This window comes from Heterodontus francisci, chromosome 6 (assembly GCF_036365525.1).
Source record: "Heterodontus francisci isolate sHetFra1 chromosome 6, sHetFra1.hap1, whole genome shotgun sequence".
In the NCBI taxonomy this organism is placed as follows: Eukaryota; Metazoa; Chordata; class Chondrichthyes; order Heterodontiformes; family Heterodontidae; genus Heterodontus; species Heterodontus francisci.
This window is the reverse complement of record NC_090376.1, coordinates 94,691,052-94,713,456: the sequence shown is the minus strand read 5'-3', so window position 1 is coordinate 94,713,456 and position 22,405 is coordinate 94,691,052. Positions and strand designations below refer to the sequence as shown.

Here is a 22,405-nt window from a genome sequence, read left to right as displayed (position 1 = left end):
GACTTTCAAAAGGCATTTGATAAAGTGACACATAACAGACTTATCAGCAAAGTTAAAGGCCAGGGATTAAAAGCACAGTGACAGCATGGATACGAAGTTGGCTGAGTGTCAGGAAACAGAGTAGTACTGAATGGTTGTTTTTCAGTCTGAAGAAAGGTATATCGTGTGGTTCCCCGGGAAACGGTACTATGACCAACGCATTTCTCGATTATTGCTGAAAAAAGAGACATGCTGTTGAAGCTTTTCTGCTTGCACTCTTCAGGACTGATGCAAGAATGCCAAATTTCAAAGGGAGCAACAATTTATACTGCATGAGAAAAGGGTGCTGATTGGTTGGCATGTCGACTCTGGTCAAGAAGTCGCCATGGAGAATGCACCAGTGAACAACTGTCACCCACGCTTTTGTTTAATTCAAAAAAGGTGCAATACCTGGACATTCTAAAGTCTGTCCTGATGAGTGCAAGATGAAAAGCTTTGACAACGTGTCTCTTTTTCAGCAATCCTCAAGTTCTGTACTAACAACCAACTATTTGCATTTCTTGATCTTTATTAATGACCTAGACATGGGTGTGCCGGGCACAATTTCAAAATTTGCAGATGACACAAAACTTGAAAGTATTGTAAACTGTGAGGAGGCTAGAGATAGATTTCAAGAGGACGTAGGCAGGCTGTGGAATGGCAGACATGTGGCACATGAAATTTAATGCAGAGAAGTATGAAGTGATACATTCTGGTAGGAAGAACGAGGAGAGGCAGTAGAAAATGAAGGATATCATTCTAAAGAGGGTGCAAGAACAAAGGGACCTCAGGGTATATGTGCACAATTCATTGAAGGTGGCAGAGCAGGTTGAGAAAGCAGTTACTAAGTCATACGAGATCCTGGACTTTATAAATAAAGGCATAGAGTATAAAAGCAAGGAGGTTATCGTGAATCTTTATAAACCCTGGTTTAGCCTCAACTGGAGTATTGCATCCAATTCTGGGCACCACGCTTTAAGAAGGATGTGAAGACGTTTGAGAGGATACAGAAAAGATTTGCGAGAATGGTTCCAGGGATGAGGGACTTCAGTTATGAGAATAGTTTGGAGAATCTGGGGTTATTTTCCTTGGAGAAGAGAAGGGTAAGAGGAGATTTAGTACAGGTGTTCAAAATCATGAGGGGTATGGACAGAGTTGATGGGAAGAAACTGTTCCCATTGACAGAAGGGTCAAGAAACAGAGGACACTGATTTAAATGATGGACAAGAGAAGCAAAGGTTTTTTTAAAATTCCTTCATGGGTTGTGGGCGTCCTTGCCAAGGCCAGCATTGGTTGCCCATCACTAATTGCCCTTGGCAACTGAATGGCTTGCTCAGACATTTTAGAGGGCAGTTAAGAGTCAACCACATTGCTGTGAGTATGGAGTCACATGTAGGCCAGACCAGGTAAAGACGGCAGATCTCCTTCCCTAAAGGATATCAGCGAACCAGATGGGTTTTTACGACAATCAATGATAGTTTCATGGCATCATTACTGAGACTAGCTTTCAATTCAAGATTTTTAAAAACTAATTGAACTTATTAATTAATTGAATTTAAATTCCACCAACTGCCATGGTGGGATTTGAACCTGCGTCCCCAGTGCATTAGCCTGGGCCTCTGGATTACTAGTTCAGTGACATTACCACAATGCTACTATCTCCCAATAACATGAGGGAAAAAAAATTTATGCAGCAAGTATTAAGGATCTGTAATGCGCTGGTGGTGGAGGCAGGTTCAATCATTGCTTTCAAAAGGGTATTGGATAATTATCTGAAAATAGAAAACTTGCAGGCCAACGGGAAAAAGGCAGGGGAGTGGGACTAGCTGAGTTGCTCATGCAGAGCTGGCATGGACACAATGGGCCGAATGGCCTCCTTCTGTGCTGTAACCATTTCACGATTCTATGATTTTAATATAAAAATAAAAGCTAAACCCAGTTACGTATAAAATAAAAACAAAAACTGCTGGAAATACTCAGCAGGTCTGGCAGCATCTGTGGAGAGAGAAGCAAAGTTAACATTTCAGGTCTGTGACCTTTGATCAGAACTGGCAAAGGTTAGAAAAAAATTAGGTTTTAAGCAAGTGAAGGGGTGGGGAGAGAACAAAGGGGAAAGTGTTTGATAGGGCAGGAGAGATTAGATAGCAAAGCTGTCCTGGGACAAAGGCAAAGAGTGTGTTAATGCTTGTGGTGAAAACGAAAGCATTAGTCCAGTCAGAGTTTTAATAGCAGCATAATGAGCAGCTTTGACCACATGAAAAGCAGGCACATGGTTAAAAAATAAAGTATTAAAAAAAAAGGCCAGTCATGCTCTGAAGTTATTGAACTCAATGTTCAGTCTGCAAGGCTGTAGAGTGCCTAATCGAAAGATCAGGTGCTGCTCCTCGAGCTTGCGTTGATGTTCATTTGAACACTGGAACAGGCCAAGGACAGAAATGTTGGCATGAAAACAGGGAGAATATTGAAATGGCAAGCAACCGGAAGCTCGGGGTCATGCTTTCAGACTGAGCGGAAGTGTTCCGCAAAGTGGTCACCCAATCTGCGTTTGGTCTCCCCAATAGTTTTAGTTTAGTTTAGAGATACAGCACTGAAACAGGCCCTTCGGCCCAACGAGTCTGTGCCGACCATCAACCACCCATGTAGGGAGACTGCATTGTGAGCAGCGAATACAGTATACTAAATTGAAAGAAGTACAAGTAAATCGCTGCTTCACCTGAAAGGAGTATTTGGGGCCTTGGATAGTGAGGAGAGAGGGGGTAAAAGGGCAAGTATTACACCTCCTGTGATTGCATGGGAAGCTTCCATAGGAAGGGGCGAGGTGGTGGGGGTAATAGAGGAGTGGACCAGGGTGTTGCAGAGGGAATGATTCCTTTGGAATGCTGACAGGGGAGGGGAGGAGAAGATGCGTTTGGTGGTGGCATCGTGCTGGAGGTGGCAGAAATGCGGAGGATAATCCTCTGGATGTGAAGGCTGGTGGGGTGGAAAGTGAGGACAAGGGAACCCTGTCGCAGTTCTGGGAGGGAGGGGAAGGGGTGAGGGCAGAGTGCGGGAAATGGGCCGGACACGGTTGAAGGCCTGTCAACCACAGTGGGGGGGGGGGGGGGGGGAAATGCTCAGTTGAGGAAAAAGGAAGACATATCCGAAGCGCTGTTGTGGAAGGTTGCATCATTAGAGCAGAAGCGTCGGAGACGGAGAAACTGGGAGAATGGAACGGAGTCCTTACAGGAGGCAGGGTGTGGAGAATTGTAGTCGAGGTAGCTGTGGGAGTTGGTGGGCTTATATTGAATATTAGTGGACGTATTTCTTATTTCTTATGTTCTTTATTTGTTACGTATTTGTCTGCTATGCATACATTTTAGGCAGGATTTTCCCTGCGGGCCTTGGGACCCGGACATCAGGGTAAAATGGGGGTCAGAAGCCCGTACTGTATGGGAAACAATCACCCAGCAGTGATTTTCCCCAAATTGACCAATTAGTGGCCAGAGTGCAGGATCTGGTCCAATTAAGAACAGTTGGTGGGCTCTCAAAGCAGGACAGTTGAGAAATCTAATATGTCTGAAGCACATAGTGATTATGCACAGAGTGCTTTGTAAACAGAGTGCTAAAGTTGGGAATTTGGTGCAGAGAGGGAAGGAGGTGCTGCTTTTTATTCTTTTTGTATTAGCTCCAGTAGCCGGTGGGTTTTTTTCTTTTCTCACTAAGCTAGGAGACTGTAACTCGCTATTGCTTTACTTTACTAAATTAGTAACCAATTAACTAATCAAATAAATAAATAAGGTTAGACAGACATGGCATGGCAGCTAGTGTGACATAACTGCAACAAGTGGAAGTTTGTGCAGAGCATTGTGATCCTGGACAACCATATCTGTGGTAAGGGTCTGCAGCTCAGAGCTGTTGAGCTGCAGATATTGCGGGCATCAGGAGGGGGAGAGTTACCTAAACATTTTGTTGCAGGAGGCAGTCACACCATTTGGGTTAAGTAGAACTTTAGAGTTAGCTAATAGTCAGGGACAGGTGTGTGTGACTGCGAGTCAGGCAGGTATGGGGATCCAGGATGTAGTGATGGAGCCCTTGACTATGACCAACAGGTACGAGGTACTTGCTACCTATGTGGATGAGAGCAAGGATTTCAGGGTGGAAGGGAAAACTGGCCACAGCACGATGCTACAGGGGTTATTCAGGTTGGGTGGGGGGGGGGTGGCGGTGGTGGTGAAAAGGAATGTCATAGTGATAGGGGTCAGTATAGTCAGGGGGATAGATGCTGGTCTCTGCAGCTTCAACTAGCAATTACAAAGCTTGTGTTGTCTGCTTGGTGACAGGGTTAGAGACAAATTTGAAGTGGGAGGAGGAGGATCCAGTTGTTGTGGCCCACATAGGAACCCAATGACTTAGGTAGAACTGGCAATGATGTTCTACTGAGAGAGTTTGAGGAGTTAGAGTCTAACTAAAAATGCAGAACCTCAAAGGCAATCATATCTGGATTATTACTTGAGCCATGTGCCAATTGGCATCGGGTCATACAGATTAGATAATTAAATGCGTGGCTCAAAGTGTGGTGTGGGAAGAAGGGGTTTTGATTTATGGGGCACTGGCCCCAGTATTGGGGAAAGAGGGAGCTGTTCTGTTGGAATGGGCTCCACATAAACTGGGCTGGGATCAATGTCCTGGTGAATCGTATAATTAGGGCTGTGGATGGGGCTTTAAACTAAAAGAGGGGGAGAGGGGTCAGGTCAAGGGAGATTTAGAAATATAAAGAGAAAAGTCTAGGCAATAGAGCAGCAGCACCACCGGGAGCCCGGGAGCAGTGGTCACTGCTGATACTGCCAGAGGCCCAGTGTAGTAAAGTTGGAAGAGGCCCTGGGACCCAGGTAAGAAGGGTCGAGGTTGCCGAGGATGGTTAGGCAGGCCCCACTGAAGGGGTCGTTGATGAGGGTGGTGGGCAGGGTTCTTTCCATGGGGGTGGCCATTGTCGCTGGTGGCAGCCATGGTTTGCATCTAGAGAAGGGACACACCAAGCGGGCTAAATGCCAGCCGGCCCCTCAGACGTTTGCTAAATGCAGTGGAGGTGGGAGGTAGCCCTTAAGTGGACTTCCCATCCTCTATGGTGGCCGCCGCAGACAATGGCATGGAGGGCAGGACAATGTCAGACATGCAACCCAATATCACCTCACACCATTTTGTCTACCCCCCCACCCCTCCCCTCCCCCGTGCCCATCTCCAAGGGCTGGATAAATTGGGACCATGGTTACAAGGTAACAAAGGTTGGCAAATAAATGTTCCAGGGTACACACTATTTCAAAAAGACATGCAGAATTGAGAAAGAGTAGTCCTGATAGTAACATTATGTCAGCAGTGAGAAAGGATTTTGGTTCAGAAGAACAGTAAGTAGAATCAATATAGATGGAGATAAGAAACAGCAAGGGTCAAAAAACACTCATGAGAGAAATTTATAGGCTCCCTGACAGTAGTTATACTGTTGGACAGAGCATTAAGCAAAAACTAATTGGAATGTGTAACAAAGGCAATGTAATAATCATGGAGGACTTTAATCCTCATATAGACTGAGCAAATCAAATTGATCCACTTCTGACTCTTCCCTTCCCTGACTCTCTCTATCTCCATTTCTGGGGATAGGCTAGCGACCAATATCCCGTATAAGCCCACTGACTCCCACAACTACTTTGACTGCACTTCCTTACACCCCGTTTACTGTAAGGACACTATTCCATTCTTCCTGTTTCTCCATCACCATCACATCTGTTTTGATATGCCACTTTCCATACCAGTGCTTCCAATATGGCTTCCTTTTCCCTCAACCAAGGATTCCCTTTCACTGTGATTGACAGGCCCCTTGACCTGTTCGATTTCCCGCACTTCTGCTCTAATCCCTTCTCCTCCCTTTCAGAACCACAATAGTGTTCTCCTTTTCTTCACTTTGCACCCCACCAGCTTCCATATTCAATGGCCACTTCTACTGCTTCCAGCATGATGCCACTACAAAATATATCTCCCCTCCCCCTCCCCTTTCAGCATTCAAAAGGACCACTCTTGCCCTAACACTCTGGTCCACTCTTCAATCACCCCCAATGCCTTCTACACTTCCCACAGCATTTTCCTGTGCAAGTGCAGGAGATGCAACACCTGCCCTTTTACCTCCTTCCTTTCCACCATCCAGGATCCCAAACACTAAAAGAACAAAGAACAGTACAGCACAGGAACAGGCCATTCGGCCCTCCAAGCCTGCGCTGATCTCGATGCCTGCCTAAACTTAAAACCCATGCAGTCATAGGGAGAACTTGCAAACACCGCACAGGCAGTACCCAGAACTGAACCCGGGTCACTGGAGCTATGAGGTTGCTGTGCTAACCACTGCACTCCTTCTAGTTGAAACCGTATCTGCTTGTAGTTCTTTCATTTTAGTGTACTGTATTCGCTGTTCACGATGCAGACTCCCCTACATTGGGGAGATGAAAAGCAGATTGGATGATCACTTTGCGGAACACTTCTGTTCATTCCACAAGCATAGGAACATAGGAGCAGGAGTAGGCCATTCAGCCCATTGAGCCTGCCCCGCCATTCAATATGATCATAGCTGATCATCCACTTCAATGCCTTTTTCCCATACTATCCCCATATCCCCTTATGTCATTTGTATTTAGAAATCTGTCAATCTCTGCATTAAACATACTGAATGACTGAGCTTCCACAGCCCTCTGGGGTAGAGAATTTCAAAGATTCACAACCCTCTGAGTAAAGAAATTTCTCCTCATCTCTGTCCTCAGTGGCTTCCCCCTTATTTTGAAATTGTGTCCCCAGGTTTTAGACTCCCCAACCAGGGGAAACATCTTAGCTGCATCTACCCTGTAAATCCCTTTAAGTATTTTGTAGGTTTCAATGAGATCACCTCTCATTCTTCGAAACTCCAGTTTCCCCAATCTCTCTTCATAGGACAGTCCCACCATCCCGGGAACAAGTCTGGTGAATCTTCGTTGCACTTCCTCTATGGCAATAATATCTTTCCAAAGGTAAGGGGACCAAAACTGCAGGTGTGGTCTAACCAAGGTTCTATACAATTGAAGCAAGACTTCACTACTCCTGTACTCAAATCCTCTTGCGATGAAGGCTAACATAACATTAGCCTTCCTAATTGCTTGTGGCATCTGCATGTTAGCTTTCAGTGACTTATTGACAAAGACATCCAGGTTCCTTTGCACATCTGCACTTTCTAATCTCTTACCATTTAAGAAATACTCTGCACATCTATTTCTCCTACCAAAGTGGATAACCTCACATTTTTCCACATTATATTCCATCTGCCATGTTCTTGCCCACTCACTAAGTCTGTCCAAATCCCCCTGAAGCCACTTTGCATCTTCCTCACAACACACATTCCCACCTAGTTTTGTGTCATCTGCGAACTTGGAAATACGACATTTTGTTCTCTCATCCAAATCATTGATATATATTGTGAACAGCTGGGGCCCAAGCACTGATCCCTGCGGTACCCCAATAGTCACAGCCTGCCAACGTGAGAATGACTCGGTTATTCCTACTCTCTGCTTTCTGCCTGTTAACCAATCCTTAATCCATGCCAGTATATTACCGCCTATCCCATGTGCATTAATTTTGCTAACCAACCTCCTGTGGGGGACTTTATCAAAAGCCTTCTGAAAATCCAAGTATACCACATCCACGGAGACTCCCCTTTATCAATTCTGTTAGCAACATCCTCAAAAAACTCCAGCAGGTTCGTCAAACATGATTTCACATTCATAAATCCAATTGACTATGCCCAATCAGTTCATTATTATCCAAGTGTCCATTTATCACATCCTTTAGAATAGATTCTAACATTTTCCCAACAACTGATGTAAGGCTAACAGGTCTGTAATTTCCTGTTTTCTCTCTCCCTCCCTTCTTAAATAGTGGGGTGACATTTGAGACTTTCCAATCTGCAGGAACCGCTCCAGAATCTATAGAATTTTGGAAGATGATCATCAATGCATCCATGGCTACCTCTTTCAACACTCTTGGATGTAGAATATCCGGTCCTGTGGACTTATCAACCTTCAACCCCATTAATTTCTCCAATACAACCTTCTTACTAAACTAATTTCCTTCAATTCCTCATTTACTGTAATCCCTTGTATCTCTAATTTTGGGAGATTTCTTGTATCTTCCTCAGTGAAGACAAACACAAAGTAATCATTTAGCTTCTCTGTCATTTCTCTATTCCCCATTATAAATCCTCCTGGCTCTGCCTGTAATGGACCCACATTTGTCTTAGCCAAACGTTTCCTTTTTACATACCTGTTTTTATACTTATTGCTAGCTTACATTCATATTTTATTCTCCCTTTATCAGTTTCTTCGTCCTCCTTTGCTGTATTCTAAAATCTTCCCAATCCTCAGGTTTACTACTATTTGTGGTAACTTTATAGGCCTTTTCTTTTAATCTTATACAATCCTTGGCTTCCTTTGTTATCCATGGTTGACTGCCTTTACTTTTGGGGTTTTTGTATAGTTGCTGTAAATTCTAGAATGTATAGTTGCTGTAAACTATGTAATATTTCTTTAAAGACTATCCATTGCTGATATACTGTCATACCTTTTAATGTATTTTCCCAATCCAACTCAGCCAATTTGCCTCTCAGACCTTCATAATTTAACTTTGTTCAAATTTAACACCCTGGCTTCAGATTGAACTTCCTCACTTTCAAACATAACGTAAAATTCTATCATATTATGGTTACTCATCCCTAAAGGTTCTTTTACAACAAGATTATTAATTAGCCCTTTCTCATTACACAATACTAGATCTAAAATAGCCTGTTCTCTAGTTGGTTCCTCAATATACTGCTCTAGAAAACCATCCTTAACACATTCCAGAAACGCATCTGCCACAGCATTAGTGCTCATTATGTTTACCCAGTCTATATGCAGATCGAAGTCACCCATGGTTACTGTATTACCTATGCCACATGCTTCTCTAATTTCCTGATTAATACCATGCCCCACACTACCACTACTGTTTGGTGGCCTATAAACAACTCCTACCAATGTTTGCTGCCCCTTACTGTTTCTTAGCTCTACCCAAACAGATTCCACATTTTGTTTGTCCGATCTGAGATCCTCCCTTACTAATGTATGATCCCATCCCTTATTATCAGCGCAACACCACCTCCTTTTCCTTTTTGCCTGTTCTTCCTAAATGTCGAATATCTTTGAATATTCAGTTCCCAGTCACTCTGTAGCCACGTTTCTGTTCCAACAATTAGATCATACCCATTTACATCCATTTGAGCCTTTAAATCATCTACCTTGTTGCGAATGCTGCGTGCATTCAGGTAGAGTGTCCTTAACATTGTCTTCTTGACATTCTGCATTCTAAGCCTAGTTGATACACGCCTTTGTTTTGCCTACCTTCTAATGTCACTTGATACTTTTCTACCTCCTGTAATCAGCTTTACTTCCTTACAATTTGAGCTATCCCTCAGGTTCCCATCCCCCTGACAAGTTAATTTAAAACCTCCCCAACAGCACTAGCAAGTCTCCCTGCAAAGATATTAGTTCCAGTCCTGTTAAGGTGTAGCCCGTCCATCTTGTACAGGTCCTGCCCCAGAACCGGTCCCAATGCCTCAGAAATCAGATGCCCTCCCTCCTTGACCAATTCTCCAGCCACGTGTTCAATTGATCAGTTCTCCTATTCCTAAATCCACTAGCATGTGGCACTGGGAGTAATCTTGAGATTACTGCTTTGGAGGTCCTGCTTTTTAATTTCCTTCCTAACTCCCTAAAATCTGCTTTCAGGACCTCATCCCTCTTCCTACCCATGTCATTGCTACCAATGTGGACCACGACCTCTGGCTGTTCACCCTCCCCAAGAAGGATGTCCTGCCGCCGCTCCGTGACATCCTTGACCCTGGCACCAGGGAGGCAACACACCATCCTGGAGTCACGTTTACGGCCGCAGAAACACCTGTCTGATTCCCTGACTGTCGAATCCCCTATCACTATTGCTCTTCCACTTTTCTTGCTCCCTTCCTGTGCAGATGAGCTACCCATACTGCCATGGACTTAGCTCTGACTGCACTTCCCCGAGGAACCATCGCTCTCACCAGTATCCAAAACGGAAAACCGATTAGCAAGCAAGATAGGACTCCTGCACTGCCTGCCTGGTTCTCTCAGACTGCCTGGCGGTCACCCATTCCCTCTCTGCCTGCATGTTCCTAACCTGCAGTGTAACCACCTCCCTAAACGTGCTATCCATGCAGTCCTCTGCCTTGTGGATGCACAACAGTGACTCCAGCCGCAGCTCGAGTTCCGAAACCCAGAGCTCAAGCTTCTGCAGCCGGTGACACTTCCTGTAGATGTGTTCGTCTAGGATACGTGGTGTGTCCATGACTTCCAACATACTGCAGGACGTACATTCCATTTGGCCAAGCTGACCTGCCATACCATAACTTTAAAAACTTTTTATTACAATGAGAAGTAAAATAACTTACCAGTTACTCATCAATCAACTTCTTCCCCTGTACCGAAGACAGAGGCAGCTACTGGAGGCTGAAAAAGGTAGAAGAAAGAAAGGAGCCCCTCCCTCATGCACTAAACTCCTACTTTACATTCTGTGCACTCAAATTTATTTTCTTCTTAACTTATGTTCCCCTCCTTACCGAACTCCCTCAATTACCAAACTCCCTTAACACTCTGTGTTAAGCAGCACTCAATACATGATTCTGAGCTTCTGCTCGCCTGCCATTATAATTTTGAGCTCCAGTCCCACTCTGATCTCTCTGTGCTCGGCCTCCTACACTGTTCCAATGAAGCTCAACGTAAGCGTGGGGAAGAGCATCTCATCTTTCAATTAGGCACATTACAGACTCAATATTGAGCTCAACAATTTCAGATCATAACCACTGCTCCCATTTTACTGGACAGCAGCTGTTAGTAATGATTCTGCTATTCCCATTTACACCTCCTCTAGAACCCTTTTTTTATTTCTTTACTTGTCCTATTACTACCCAATTTTACCTTGCACCATCTTCCCTTTGGTCAATTATTCTCTCCTGCCTTCCACCCTCTCACATATCTTCCCTTTTGTTCTTTCCTTCCCTTCCACCTTTCCCTGCCTCTGTACTTGCTTAAAATCTATTACATCTATAGTTCTTTTTCCCAGTTCTGATGGAAGGTCATTGACTTGAAATGTTAACATGGTTTCTCTCGCCACAGATGCTTCCCGACTTGCTCAGTATTTCTAGCATTTCCTGCTTTTATTTAATGTTTCCTTTTAACTCTAGTCTTTGTCTTCTACTTCCCAACCAATTATCAACCCTTGTCACAAGTGCAATTCCATGCACTTTCATTTTTGATAATAACTTTCTGTGCATAACCTTACCAAATATCTTCTGAAGGCTATACAGACAGCATTCACAGACACTCCTCTATCCACCATGTACATGATCTACTCAAAATTCAAGTAGTCAGACATGACCTACCTGTCAGAAATCAAAGCACTGATCAAGAAAATAACTAAAATAAGCATAAAAATCCTAAAAGAATGAAGAAAAAACCTTAATACCCGAACTGAATTAATATTGCATTGATCTATCAAAAATCGTAGCATTTTAGATTTATTGTTTGGACAGAAAAAGGGACAATCAGTTCTTTTCCACAAAATAAAACTAGTTTTTGATTGGTTTGATAAACCAATGTGCAGACAGTACCAGATTTATATGACAAATGATTATCTCTGTACTTGTAAGCGTTCAGAGTGTGTGTGGTATCAGTGAAAGAATGCAAATGTACAAAGCAGTCTGCGCTTGATAAGCCAACATCTGGATTTTTCATAAAGTATAAACTGTACCTTCTTCAATGTCTTGAACACCATTTATTGCTTGGACTGGATCAAAGGCACTTGATAATGGACTAATCTGGATGTTCTGAAAAACAAAAATTAATTCACAACATCTGTAAGTTATAGTAGCAGCTAAAATAATAACTTTACCAAATTACCATACAATTTTGGTCCATAAAATTCCCTTTCTTAAGTCCTTAGAGCTGTTAATGGTGATGAGTTACCACAGAATTCAAAAAGTGTGAACAGCCACAATCAATTTGCTTTCGATGTTATTGAGATTATACGCCTTTTTATATTACATGCAATGAAATTTTCAATTCATATAACAGCCAAAAATCAAAAGAAAAATAATAACAAAGTAAGTTGTTGCAACAAATTATGGGCAAGATTTTATTTGCACTGTTTTGCGAACATAAATGCAAAGCATAGTCGTAAGTCCAAAACAAAAACTATTTTATTTGGGAGTTTGATAGAGGTTAATGTGATGCATGTGAGATCATTTTAAATACATTTCTGACATAGTTGTGCACTGCGCTACTGATTATAAAGGGCATCAGAAGACATTACCATTTATACAGCAGGAAATTTAAAAGGGGATTTAGTGCCTTGCCTGTAGATTAAAAAAGAACAAAAAATTCCACCAAACAGTCCAAAGGCTTTTGTGAATCCATTTGGCTTAGGGTCCCACAAATATCTATGTGATATATATCTATATATTTATAGATTATTTATGTCTCCCAGGCTGGCAGTTCCTGATTGAGTTCCTCTGTATTGCAAATCACCTATTGCCTTTGAGATGTGGTGGTGGTATAGGCCTCATCATCAGATTACACCTTAGTTTCTCCCCATGCTCCTCTAGCACTTTGTCTGCCTTCCATGACCTCACTCTGTTCCAAGTCTCTCACCTCTGCTTTAACATCCTCATTATCTACTGACCTCCAAGAACCAGCCTGAGTTTCTCCCCAGGATATCCTCCCTCATTTCCTCCCTGAGCCTCCCTGATTTTAATTTCTATCACAACTTCTCTTCGAGTCATAGAGAGATACAGCACTGAAACAGGCCCTTCGGCCCATCGAGTCTGTGCTGACCATCAACCACCCATTTATACTAATCCTACATTAATCCCATATTCCCTGCCACATCCCCACCTTCCCTCAATTCTCCTACCATCTACCTACACTAAGGGCAATTTACAATTGCCACTTTACCTATCAACCTGCAAGTCTTTGGCTGTGGGAGGAAACTGGAGCACCTGGCGAAAACCCACGCGGTCACTGTGCCGCCCCTAGTCCTCTGAATTCACAATCCTGTAATCCTCCTCATATATTTCCCTTCACATTAATTTATGGTCACACCCTTGACATTGCCATTTCCTATGACATCTCTACTCCCATGAAAGTTTTACTATCTCTAATCCACAGCTCCCATCTATGTATGCTCATTTAAGACCAAGGGTCACAAACTTGAGCATATCTGGTCCACAATTGGCTTAGTCATCCACTGGCAGATCTGGGTAGACCACATCAAGTTCTATCAGCCTCAATCCTCTGCCAAAACTGAGCTGATGTTTAAGTAATTAAATATTCCCAGGGAAGCCCCAATCTTTTATTTTGTTGACTGCAGCTCAGATATTTACATTTATATTGCTGATATGTTAGGGCCCTTTCAATTTATTAACTGCACATCTTTAGTTAACTTTCTCTCCAATGTATTGAATTCATTTATTTCCATCATTGCCGACTTTCATTAATTTATTTGTTTGATGATGCTTTTCTGCATTCTGTTAAGGCAGCATTAAATTCACTAATTTTAGGAGATGTTAGCTTAGTGGTAGCTAAGACCCAGATGAATGCTCGGGAGACATGAGTTCAAAATCCACCTCGACAGCTGGGGAACTTAAATTCAATTAATTAATAAATCTGGAATAAAATGCTCGTCTCATTAATAATGAACATGAAACCACTAATTTGTCATAAAAACCCATCTGATTCACTAACGTCGTTGGTGTGATTGCATTAAAGATGTTACTGCATGAAAGAGGGTACAGAGGAGATTTACAAGGGCATTGCCTGGACTGGAGACCTAGTTATGAGGAAAGATTGGATCGGCTGAGGGAAGACCTAACTGAAGTGTATAAAATTATGAGGGGTCTAGATAAAGTGGATAGGGAGGCCCTATTCCCTTTGGTTAAGGGGTCCATAACCAGGCTGTGTAGTTTCAGGGTAAGAAGTAGGAGGTTAAGAAGGGATTCAAGGGAAAACATTTTCACCAAGAGGATATTGGGGATCTGGAACTTACTGTCTGAGAAAGTGGCATCACATAACATTTAACAAGTATTTGGATATGCACTTGAAGTGCCGTAACCTACTTGTCGTCCAGCGCAGACACAATGGGCCAAACGGCCTCCTTCTGTACAGTAAATTTCTATGATTCAGGGGAGCAAATCTGCCATGCTTACCCAGTCTGGTCTACATGTGTCTCCAGAACCACAGCAGCGTGGTTGACTCTTAACTCACCTCTGAAATGGCCTGGAAAGCCACTCAGTTATATAAAAAACTGCCATAGAAAAGTTGAAAAATAAACTGGTCGGACCACCCAGCATCAACTGAGGCACCGGAAATGAGAAAGGCACACTCTGCCCAGTTGACCCTGCAAAGTCCTCCTCACAAACATCTGGGGACTTACAGAATCAGTCATACAATGGTAACAGCACAGAGGAAGGGAATTCGGCCCATCGTGTCTGTGCCGGCTCTCTTTAAGAGTTGTTCAGCTGGTCCCACTGCCCTGCTTTCTCTCTGTAGTCCTGCAATTTTTTTCTCTTCAGATAATTATCCAATACCCTTTTGAAAGCTATGACGAAATCTGCCTCAACAACACTCTCAGGCAGTGCTTTACAGATCCTAACCACTCGCTGCATAAAAAAGTTTCTCCTTATGTTGCCTCTGGTTCTTTTGCCAATCACCTTAAATTATTGTCTTCTGGTTTTCAAAGCTTTCACCAGTGGGAACAGTTTCTCCCTATCTACTCTGTCCAAACCCCTCATGATTTTGAACACCTCTATCAAATCTCCTCTCAAATTTCTCTAAAGAAAATGGCTCTAACTTGGGCAATTTATCCATGTAACTGAAGTATCTAATTTCAGGCACCATTCTCATGAATCTTTTCTGCACCCTCTCCAACACCTTCACATCCTTCCTAAAGTTAGTGCCCAGAATTGGACACAATACTCCAGTTGAGGCCAAATGAATGTTTTATAAAGGTTCACCACAACTTCCTTGCTTTTGTACTCTATGCCTCTATTTATAAAGCCCTGGATCCTATATGCCTTATTAACCACTTTCACAATCTGTCCTGCCACCTTCAACGATTGTGCACATATACCCCCAGGTCCCTCTGCTCCTGCACCTACTTTAGAATTGCATCCTCTATTTTATCTGGCTTTTCCTTGTTCTTCCTACCAAAATGTATCACTTCACACTTCTCTGCATTATATTTCATCTGCCACGAGTCCCCAATTCCACCAGCCTGGCTATGTCCTCTTGAAATCTATTGCTATCCTCCTCACAGTTCACAATACTTCCAAGCTTTGTGTCATCTGCAAATTTTGAGATGGTGCCCTGCACACCCAAGTCTAGATCATTAATGTAAATCAGGAAAAGCAGTGGCCCGAATACAGACCCCTGGGGAACCCCAATAAAAACTTTCCTCCAGTCTGAAAAAGAACCATTCACCACTACTCTCTATTTCCTGTTACTCAGCAAACATTGTATTCACCCTGCCACTGTCCTTTAATTCCATGGGCTTCAACTTTGCTGACAAGCCTATTATGTGGCACCTTATCAAAAGCCTTTTGGAAGTTCATGTACATCATATGAACCACATTACCCTTATCAACCCTCTGTTATTTCATCGAAAAACTCAATCAAATTAGTTAAAGATGATTTTTCACAAATTTGTGCTGACTTTCCTTAATTAATCCACATTTGTCAACGTGACTGTTAATTTTGTCCCGAATTTAGTTTTAGTTTAGTTTAGTTTAGAGATACAGCACTGAAACAGGCCCTTTGGCCCACCGAGTCTGTGCCGACCATCAACCACCCATTTATAGTAATCCTACACTAATCCCATATTCCTACCATATCCCCACCTGTCTCTATGTTTCCCTACCACCTACCTATACTAGGGGCAATTTTTAATGGCCAATTAACCTATCAACCTGCAAGTCTTTGGCATGTTGGAGGAAACCGGAGCACCCGGAGGAAACCCACGCAGACACAGGGAGAACTTGCAAACTCCACACAGGCAGTACCCAGAATTGAACCCGGGTCGCTGGAGCGGTGAGGCTGCGGTACTAACTACTGTGCCACTGTGCATTATTCTTTCTAAAAGCTTTCCCACCACCAGGGTTAAACTGACTGGCCTTGTAGTTGCTGGGTTTAACTTTACACCCATTTTTGAACAAGGGTGTAACATTTGCAATTCTCCAGTTCTCCGGCACCACCCTGTACCTAAAGAGGATTGGAAATTTATGGCCCTTGCCTCCACAATTTCCAGCCTTATTTCCCTCAGTATCCTTGGATGCATCTGATCCAGTCCTGGTGACTTATCAACTTTTCCTGTCTAATGTTACCTCTTGGTTCCCATTCCCCTGCCAAGCTAGTTTAAACCCTCCCCAATAACACTAGCAAACCGCCCCGCAAGGCAATTGGTCCCAGCCCGTACAGGTCCAATCTCCCCTAGAACTAGTCCCAATGTCCCAGAAATCTAAAGCCCTCCCTCCTGTGCCATCTGCCCAGTCACGCATTCATCAGCTCTATCCTCCTATTTCTATACTCACTAGTGGGTGGCACTGGGAGTAATTGGTGATTACTATTTCTGAGTTTCTGCTTGCTAGTTTCATTCCCAGCTCCCTAAAATTTGCCTGCAGGACCTCATCCCTTTTCTACCTATGTCATTGGTACTGATATGGACCATGACCACAGGCTGTTCATCCTCCCCACTCAGAGTGCTGAGCAGCCCCTCAGTGACATCCTTGACCCTGGAACCAGGGAGGCAACATACCATCTGGATTCATGTCTGCAGAAATACCTGTCTGTTCCTTTAATAAGAGAATCCTGTTACAACCCTGCACAGCTGAGCCATGGACTTGGCTCTGGCTGCACTCCCCAGAGGAACCATTGCTCGCACCACTATGCAGAACTGCATGCTGGTTGGAGAGTGAGATGCACTCAGGGGACTCCTACACTACCTGCCTGGTTCTCGCTGACTGCCTGGCAGTCACCTATTCCCTATCTGTTTGCATACCCTTAAGCTGTGGGGTGACCACATCGAGAAATGTGTTATCCATGAAACTCTCAACCTTGCAGATGCACTGCTGTGACACCAGCTGCTGTTCAAGCTCTGAAAACTGGAGCTTGAGCTGCTCCAGCTGACACTTCCTAAACATGTGGTCGTCCGTTACTTGGACAAATGGAGGTTAATTCGGAAAGCCAGCATGGATTTATGAAGGGCAAATCAGGTTTAACCAACTTGCTGGAGTTTTTTGATGAGGTAACAGGGAAGGTTGATCAGGGCAATGCTGTTGATGTGGTGTACAAGGTCTTCCAAAAAGCATTTGATAAAGTGCTGCACAATAGACTTGTGAGCAAAGTTGTAGCTCATGGAATAAAAGGGACAGTAGAAACATGGATACAAAATTGGCTGAATGACAAGAAACAGACAGTAGTGGTTAATGTATGTTTTATGGACTGGAGGAACGTTTGTAGTGGAGTTCCCCAAGGGTCGGTGTTAGGCCCTTGCTGTTCCTGATATATATTAATGACCCAGACCTTGGTGTACAGGGCACAATTTCAAAATTTGTGGATGATACAAAACTTGGAAACATTGTGAACTGTGAGGAGAATAGTACAGAAATTCAAAAGGACATAAACAAGTTGGTGGAATGGGCGGATAGGTGGCAGATGAAATTTAATGTAGGGAAGTGTCAAGTGATTCATTTTGGTAGGAAGAACGTGGAGAGACAATATAAAATAACAAAGTGACTCCTGACAATGCAGAGCAGGCGCAGAGCGATCACAGACTTTATCAGTGCATGTAAACATTTGTTAGTTTGCCAGTATGAATGCATGCATGTACGCGCTGACGTCACCATGCACAAACATCATCACCCCTCAATAGCCACCATCATCAGCTGCATTCCCCCGAACAGTATCCTGCTCCCTCCTGCCATCCCCACTTCAATCGCTGCTTTCAATTTCCTGCTCAGTCCCGCCTCACAGCTGTCTTCCCTCAGCCACTCGCTCCCGCCCTCTCTGCCTCGTTGCTACCTTCCCTCAGCCACTCACTTCCTGCGTCGCCGCTTCCCCCCTCAGCCACTCGCTCCTGCCCTCGCCCTTCCACCCCCCTTGGCTGTCTTACTCCCAGCCTTGTCGCCTCCCCCTTCGGCCGATCGCTCCCTGTGGCACCGCCCAAAGAAGCGGCATGGGGAGGCAAATGAGCCGCCAAAGCGCAAGGTGGGGAGCATGCGGCCAAGGGGTGACGGGGCGATGCGGGAGCAAGTGGCCAAGAAGAGGGGAAGCAGCGAGGCCTGGAGCGAGTGGCCGGGTGTGTGGGGAAGTGGGGAGCGAGCGGCCGAGGGGCAGCAGCAGCAGCGAGGGTGGGAGCGAGTAGCTGTGGGAAGGCAGCGGCAAGGCGGAGAGCGAGTGGCCAAGGTGGGAGAAGCGGTGAGGCGGGGAGCAAGCGGCGAGCGCGGGCAAGAACGGTGAAGATAAGCGCGATAGCAGGAGGGAGTGGAGTACTCTTGGGGGTGGAATGGAGGCTGCGATCGCAGCCACTGAGGGGATTTGGCTTTAAGGTGGCGTTTGCTTTTTGTGACAAATTGAGCATGCCACGACGCAGGCAGTGACGTTTCACTGGATGAGGCTGCATTTGCGCATGTGCCAGTACTGTGCCACCTAGTGGTTGCGTTGTCAGCAAACGCAGCCATAAAATAAAGGGTTCAATTTTAAAGGGGGTACAGAAGCAGAAGAACCTGGGTGTATATGTGCATAAATCACTGAAGGTGGCAGGACAGGTTGAGAGCATGGTTCATAGAGCATACAGAATCCTAGGCTTCTTTAAGGGGGCACAGAGTACAAAAGCAGGGAAGTTATGTTCAATATACTCGGCTTCAACTGAAGTACTGTGTCCAGTTCTGGGTGACACACTTTTGGAAAGATGTGAAGGCACTGGAGAGAGTGCAGAAAAAATTCACGAGAATGGTTCTAGGAATGAGGAACTTCAGTTAAGTGGATAGATTGGAGAAGCTGGGACTGTTTTCTTTGGAGAAGAGAAGGTTGAGAGGAGATTTGATAGATGTGTTCAAAATCATGAGGGGTCTCTACAGGGTAGATAAGGAAAAACTTTTCCCAGTGGTGAAGGAATCAAGAACAAGAGGGCATAGATTTAAGGTAATTGGCAAAAGCAATAGCGACATGAGGAAAAACTTTTCCACGTAGTTAGTGGTTAGGATCGAGAATGCACAAATTGACAGTGTGTTGGAGGCAGATTCAATCGAAGTATTCCAGATGGAATTGGATTGCTATCTGATAAGGAAGAATGTGCAGGGCGATGGGGAGAAGGTGACACTATGTAAACTGCTCTTCTGGAGAGCCGGTAGAGACGACAGGTTGAATGGCCTCCTTCTGTGCTGTAACAATTTTGTGATTTTGCGCTCCCCACCCTATTAATTTCCCGCTCAGTCCCGCCTCAAGCCATGGGTTCAGATAAAAATCCATCTTAGTTACTGCATTAAGCATTAATCAATGCAGCATCTTTGAGAACCATCTGGTTTTGGTATAACAACAACAGGAGAATTCCAACTACTATGACTTGGTTCAATTATATCATTATTTAATATGTACTGAACCTCCTCCTGACTTTGGCCAATTTGCTGGGATTGAGTCTGTAAGGGTTTTGTATAATTGGTTTAGCTTCCCCTATGTAAACCTCATGAAGAACCATAGAAGTACGACCTGGCTTATCTGCGCATACTGGCTTATATTCCCTCAATAGGTCAGGTATGTCTTTCCTCTTCTGCTCAGATGTTGGTGTAGCACCTCATCCAGACCCTCCAACACTTCTGCATTTGCCAGCTTCACCACAAGAGGCTCTATCCGAGAGCTGCCAGTCTCAGATTCATCATCCGGTTCATCGTGTGCACCAGTATCACCATCTACATTCTCTCTCATCTGTGCTACACCTACTGGCTGACTATGCCCTTGATCATAGTACCTCTTCAGCATATTCATATGGCACATTATCACGCTTATGAGAAGTGCAGCAATGTAAATACAGAACTCAAACTGCAGAGTTATAAAAATTGGCTTTTCCTTTAAAAAGTGGACAATGTGTTGCAAAATGGCTGCTGAAGGTCAGATGATCTGGCCCTGTATATTCAAACTGTCTTACTGTTGGTTAAGGGCAAAAGGATACATTCCAAGCTAAGAGGTGTCAATTACACCCATCCTGAACCCATCAAGAGACATTCCGGAATTGAATGGGTTCTTCTGAAACAAAGAAGGTGTGAAGTAGCCACATTCTGGTCCATTGCTGGTCACCACAGGGAGGGGCCTCTGCATCTCCTAACAGAGGCAACATGTGAGAGATTTTTACTTTAACAATAGCTCTCTGGAGAGAGAGGGGAGAGATCACAACAACATTATATAAAGCATGTCCAGCCGACAGCCGTGAGAGATCCAGCATAAACTAAAGGAAGAGCCCTGCTGCGGACTCTGCACCTCAACTTGGCGCAGCAGAGAACTGAAAGTGATCACTACCTCCAATCTGAAGTCTCAACCACCCAAAATTCTACAAGCAACCCAGGCCTGCAACTTTAAAAGAGAAACTGTCCTTTGAGAAAATTTAACAGGTTGACGGTGAACCCCGAACAACTAACTCACTTCAAACCACTTACCCTTTTTCTCTCTATTTATCTATTCCTATGTGTGTGTGCGCAAGCGAATGCATGTGTCAGGAATGGATATTGTTCAATAAATAGTTAATCTGCTGTTTTAAACCTACAATTAAACCTGACACTGTCTATTTATTTGACAAATAAAACACAAGAGGTTAAAACCCTAGTAACAAAAATGCTTGCTGTGGTCAGTTGGGAGAACAGTGGCAACCACCCACACCCCTTACCACCTGGCCGTAACACACACTCTTTGACTCTTTCATCTGTCTGGTACATAGTACATATCACTGAGTTTCCGTTTGGTAAGTAGGGTCAGTGGTTCTCCAGGCAATGGCAACAAGATTAGCACATTATTCTCAGGTTAAAAACTATTTGCTTTAGCTGTTCTATCTGCTTGTGCCTTCATCACCTGCTGAGAAACTGTGGAGATGTTCTCTGGCCACTGGACAAGCTTTTGAGAGCCTTTCTCAGAACTTTGACACATAATCTAGGAGGGTAGTTTCCTCCTCCTGTGCCAAAAATCACTCCTTAATGAGTTTAAGGGGGCACCTAACATGCCCATAGACCAATTTGAAGGGACTGAAACCAGTAGACTCATTTGGCATGTCCCTAGTCACAAATAATAAGAATATCCCCTTACCCCAATCCTGATGATACTCAAGACAATAAGCCCTAATCATACTCTTTAGGGTTTGGTGATACCTCTCCAAAGCACCTTGGGACTGCAGGTGGTAAGCAGCCGACTTGAGTTGCTTCAGTCCTAAATTACACATGACCTCCTGAAATTCACCTTACATGCAATTTGACCCCTGGTCAGACTGAATTTCTTTTGGCAACCTATACGTTGTGAAAAACTGGACCAACTCCTCAATCACAATCACTGTGATCTTCTTCAATGGAACTGCCTCTGGAAATCCACTGGACAGCTCCATGATTGTCAGGAGATACCTATGGCCCAACTTAGTCTTGGGCAAGGGTCCAACACAATCCAGCAGAACCCTGCTAAATGGTTCATCAAATGCAGGCATTGGCATTAATGGGGCTGGCTTAATAAAGGCTGTGGCTTCCCAATCATCTGACATGTGTGACATGTCTTACAAAAGTCAACCACATTCTTATGTACCTTCAGCCAGTAAAAATGCACCATTACCCCCCCAGCCTGAATCTTCCAAATACCCAAATGACCTGCGACTGAAATCTCATGTGCAATTCTCAAACTTTCACTGCGGTAGCCCTTCTGCCCCACTGCAATTTAATGAGGGGTGGCGGGGGTGAGAAATGGCCCGCCCAGTGCACGCTGAAGAATCAAATGGTCAGATTCAAAATCCAAAGCTAACCGAACCCAATAAATTAGGTTCAGAACCTACTACGGTCAAAGTGCAGAAGGAGAACCCAGATGCCTCACAGGGGCTAAAAATCAGTTTACCACCTACTGTCATCCTAGATGTAAGAATTATAAATGTGCCAGAACCTGAACTATTAAATGCATGTGTTGTGGAAGCAGCAGATAAGGGGTTAATACCTGACAACAGCAAGGAACAGTGCAGTGACATAAATTTGCGTATTACAAACCTTGGA

At 44.1% G+C, this 22,405-nt stretch overlaps 1 protein-coding gene across 3 annotated transcripts in view; it reads right to left on the bottom strand.

Moving 5' to 3' along the window:
• Nucleotides 1–22,405, bottom strand: part of cep126 (centrosomal protein 126) — a 133,327-nt gene that overhangs the window by 10,930 nt on the left and 99,992 nt on the right. For all 3 annotated transcript variants that reach the window (XM_068034069.1, XM_068034070.1, XM_068034072.1), the window contains one exon: nt 11,881–11,956. In XM_068034069.1, coding sequence (XP_067890170.1) covers nt 11,881–11,956 — 76 coding nt within the window. The remainder of the gene's footprint in view (nt 1–11,880; nt 11,957–22,405) is intronic.